The sequence below is a fragment of the Salvelinus sp. IW2-2015 genome, linkage group LG33 (assembly GCF_002910315.2).
Source record: "Salvelinus sp. IW2-2015 linkage group LG33, ASM291031v2, whole genome shotgun sequence".
Classification (NCBI taxonomy): Eukaryota; Metazoa; Chordata; class Actinopteri; order Salmoniformes; family Salmonidae; genus Salvelinus; species Salvelinus sp. IW2-2015.
In genome coordinates, this window is record NC_036872.1 from 9,162,361 (window position 1) to 9,166,687 (window position 4,327).

The window sequence follows — 4,327 nt, forward strand, 5'->3', positions numbered from 1 at the left end:
AGTTTGATGCTTTACTGCGCTCGTTTATGCGCGTGATTATGTTAATATGATTCAAACATAATAACAATCATAATAATCATAAAAACATAAACGCATCTACTCTTTAGCTTGGTGACGAGCTCTGTGAATATCATGATACCCCATAAAGCAAACATTGGCCTACATTAGGCAATGAGACCATATTTGTACTACAACATGTTCAAGTGCGTGAATGATTCTCTAATCTTCAATTTGACCACATAAATTGACACCTGAAATATCGTGTATAACAAGCGCAAGATAGTGTGACTTGCTCTCATGCCTTTCACACGAGGTGTCACACAATTGAGGAAAACCAGCAAACAAACGACGTCAGAAAAAACGTCTCGATAATTCAAACGAAACAATCCACACAAAAAAAATGACAAAATAACTCAGACAGATGATGAATTTCGTTTAAAGTTCTTTATAAATCTCTTAAGATAAATCATGTTATTTTACAGTCATAACATTTATCTTACATGTTATATTCATTTAGCGTGCTAATAAGAACAGCCCATAATAAACATGTGTGCTATTATTAGACAACACGTTTCATTTTTCAATTAAATCTAATGAACAAAAACTTTGAAATCATTTATATTATCCGCTCATACATTTAAAAACTGAGGCAGCAAGTTTTGATTTTCTTCTTTATTTTGATTGACTAAATTATTATTATTAAATTAAAACTCTCTTTGGGTCAATTCCTCATTGTATTTTAGTGCCACATGTAATGTCATAAATACCTTCACAAAATGTGCTAATAATGGATTTAAGAAGAAATTATGCTGAAATACGTGGTAGCTTACAACTCATCACTATAAAGATACAGTCTGAATTCCTTTACAGCTTTTCATACCTGCTCAACATCTAGGCAACTATACATGATTAACATTTTAGATACTGCTCTCGTTCCCTCGTAGATACAGAATCGAGTTGTTGATGTTTTACCCGGTTAAGACAGCAGAAGAGCCGGGTGTATCGCGTTGCCCTTGCCCTCCAAAGGGTCGGAACCATTCTTCTCCAGCATGGATGAAGAGGAGCAGAGCTGCGATGGGCCGGACGGAAGGCCCGAAAGACCCGGCATCGGACCCATAGACGGGGTGGGTTTGATGGGCACAGGAACAGCGGGTAGCGTCTGTCCACTGGCGTGATGGTAGAGACCCTTCATGGACACGCCAAAGGGCGCATACTCTGAGGAGACGGGTATGGCGCTCATGGAATCTGACAGCATGCCGACGTGCGGCCACATTGAGTTGACCACACTGCTGAGCTGCGCGGGCACAGGGTAGCCCAGGTGGTGCATTACCGAAGTGATGGGCAGCCCGCTCGTCATCACGCCCTTGTAGTCCCGACCTATGATGTTCTCAATGGCAAACGGGTGCTTGAAGCCGCCGGACTGTCCGCAGTTGATGCTGCCGTAGCTCTGAAAGTGGGGGAGCCTGCCCACTGCCGCCGCGGGGCCTGGATGCTCATGATGCCCTCCACTCAGCTTGCCCTGGTGGTGGAAGTAGTGCATCATCGGGGAGCTCTTGCAGGCCATGTGCTCAGCGCGCAGAAGTTTAAAGCGCTTCCGCCTGCGTAGAAAGCTGCCGTTTTCGAACATGTCCCCACAGTCTGGGTGCAGGGCCCAAAAGCTGCCCTTCCCCGGCTGATCGGGCCGCCGGGGGATTTTGATGAAGCAATCATTGAATGACAGGTTGTGTCGCAGAGAGTTCTGCCACCGCTGTGTGTTCTCCCGGTAGTAAGGGAAGCGGTCCATAATGAACTTATAGATGTCGCTCAGTGGGAGCATCTTCTCCGTTGAGTTCTGGATGGCCATGGCTGTCAGAGAGATATAGGAGTAAGGCGGCTTCTGGTCACTGTACGAGTTCTTCCCCGGACGAGGCATGCTTGTGCTTACTAAGCCTATTTATGATTTAGCTCTGCTGTCTATTTTCTGATGAGGGCGCCTGAATATTGTTGCAAGGCTTTGGTCAGTATCAGTGACTTTACGCACGATTTTCCAAAGTTTGGAGACTCCAAAATCATTTATTTCCTGGCATTGTGTGTTCGTATTTTAGTGGTCTAAAATCATGTGTGAGTCAGACAGGCAAACACAGACACACATTTCGGTCATGCTTTCTCCAGATGAATTCCTCAAAGATGTGGCTCACAAAAAGCCCCAAAAGGTTTCTCATTCCTCCACCGGCGCACACAAATTCAGAAGTTCATCTCGTGCGTAAAATGACAACACATGAAAGAGTCCGTCTCTTGCTGTTTCTTTTCCCGCTACACAGAAGATACGAGACCAGTCTCTGCGACAGCACAGGGCGAGGGTTTGGTGATGCTCCTCGTGTGGGGCCGAGCGCTCCTAGTGCGCTCTTCTGGCCACCCCGCGCCGTTTTTGTAAGGCTGGCATACAAGCACTCAAGGACACGTTGGGGGAAAGGGGAGGGATGGATGGTGAGGAATAAAGAGGAGGGGAAGGGGAAATCTGAACTCATCCGCGTGCCCTTAGCCCGTGCCAATCAGGACCCTCGCGCGCTCCAAGAGGATAAAGGGTGGACATAACAGTAAATATTAGTGATGGGGCATATAAAACCCCATAATAGTAGCCTAGTCTAATAATACTAATGTTTAGGGAAGAATATGATAACTATAAAGGGATAATTAAAACAGAACAAAATGTTCTTACAGTTTTTTCACCTTTATTCGAATATGTTTGAATGTAATTTATCTTTCACCAATTTTGTTAATTTAAGTCAGATTTTCTTCTCGTAAATCGTCCATGAAAATTTGCCGCTTGTCTGTGTTTTATGTTAATAAGTTCAAGTTGAAACACTGGAGCTTTTTAATGCCTTCTTGGATAGAGCTAAAGATCTCTGAATTCTTAACGTTGCTTTTCATTTCTTAAATTCTACAATAGCTTTTTGTGTGATGCCATTGTAAGAAGCAATTTCTTTGGAAAAATCTCAAATTCGTTATAGCTACGTTTATCTTCGTTTTCTATCTTAGTGTATTATTTGTTTATGTGACGAAATATGACCGATTCCAACCTAGTCTAAGCTATTACCCAGTAATTTTGATGCTTGAAAATACACATTATGCAATTTAACTTTATGCACACTGTTCAGAAGGATATCACATATGGCAATGGTAAGCCTATGAGTGTAAATCTAGAAAGATCTATTTTCATTCCATTCTTTTTCAAATTGTTGAAACTGCAGTTTAAGATAACAATCAATCATGTAGGCTATGAACACACACACACACACACACACAAACGCACGTTGATTAATTGCGGAGAGGGGACTCGTTGCAACCAACCAACCTGCCAACACGCACGCACGCGCGCGCGCACACACACACACACGCACACACACACACACACACTCATGTTGTTGGAGATTAATTGCGGTGAGGGGACTCCTTGCAGCCAACCTGCTGTCTGTCTGTTTAAACACCCTCCCGCGTATACTACAAGGATGTAAACAAACTTGCTCCCTCCTCTGAGTTCCGATAAACGAAATAACAAAAGCTGCTCCTGATTTTGCACGGCCAGGTGTCACGGCTCGGCCCTCAACGGCGCCCGTCTTCTCGTGCGCCCCAGCGGGACCCGAATACATTACAATAATTAAGCCTTCCGTGATTTACCTTCCTTGGAGAGAGGTCCAACAATGTAATTAAGCGTGAGCTTGCTATTTTATATATGAATATTCAAAACGGCAGGGCCAGCTCTAGCCTTTTGGGGGCCCTGGGCAAGATTTGGTTTAAAGTCAAGTTCCTGCAATTCTAGAAAAATGTTCATGGGGATAGAGAAAATGTAGCAGTTTTAAAGCAAGATTTCTGCAATACGACACATTTTGCAATGGGGCGGAGAGAATTGTTTTACATTTTATAACTCATTTCATGAAGTTCTACTTGTTTTGGCATGGGGCGAAGAGACATGTTTCACATTGAATAACTCATTTCATAAAATTCTACTTGTTTTGGCATGGGGCGAAGAGAGAAATGTGCAGTTTTACAGCCTTGTGTCATGTTAACATAGAGTGTATGTCCAATTCCCCGCATAAATCTAATTAGCATAATACAAAATCCCCATCGAAATCTGTCTGTTTAAGCTAGAGATATGTTTTTTTTTTTTTTGCATGGGCTGCGTTTCAATCCACCAATGGAGGTCTTCCTCATCTGAGGTGGAAGGAGACCGAGCTACAGCGGTGTTTGTCAGACTATGAGACATCCCGAAAATCGGACTTCTCAAGAAAACTTCAGTAGCATCCGAACGGTTTGGCCTACAAACTAATGACCAAAAAGATGAGACTCT

The 4,327-nt window shown here is 43.4% G+C and overlaps 1 protein-coding gene across 1 annotated transcript; it reads right to left on the reverse strand.

Annotated features, from left to right (window-relative positions):
* Positions 1-461: 461 nt before the first annotated feature.
* Positions 462-2,385, reverse strand: LOC111957966 (forkhead box protein B2-like). Its single transcript, XM_023979085.2, has one exon. It carries the CDS (start codon positions 1,910-1,912, stop codon positions 977-979), a length of 936 nt encoding a protein of 311 aa, XP_023834853.1. The 5' UTR covers positions 1,913-2,385; the 3' UTR covers positions 462-976.
* Between the last annotated feature and the right edge of the window lie 1,942 nt (positions 2,386-4,327).

Coding starts and splice junctions, on each gene's coding strand:
- LOC111957966 (XM_023979085.2), bottom strand. CDS start 1,912: ATGCCTCGTCCGGGGAAGAACTCGTACAGTGACCAGAAGCCGCCTTAC.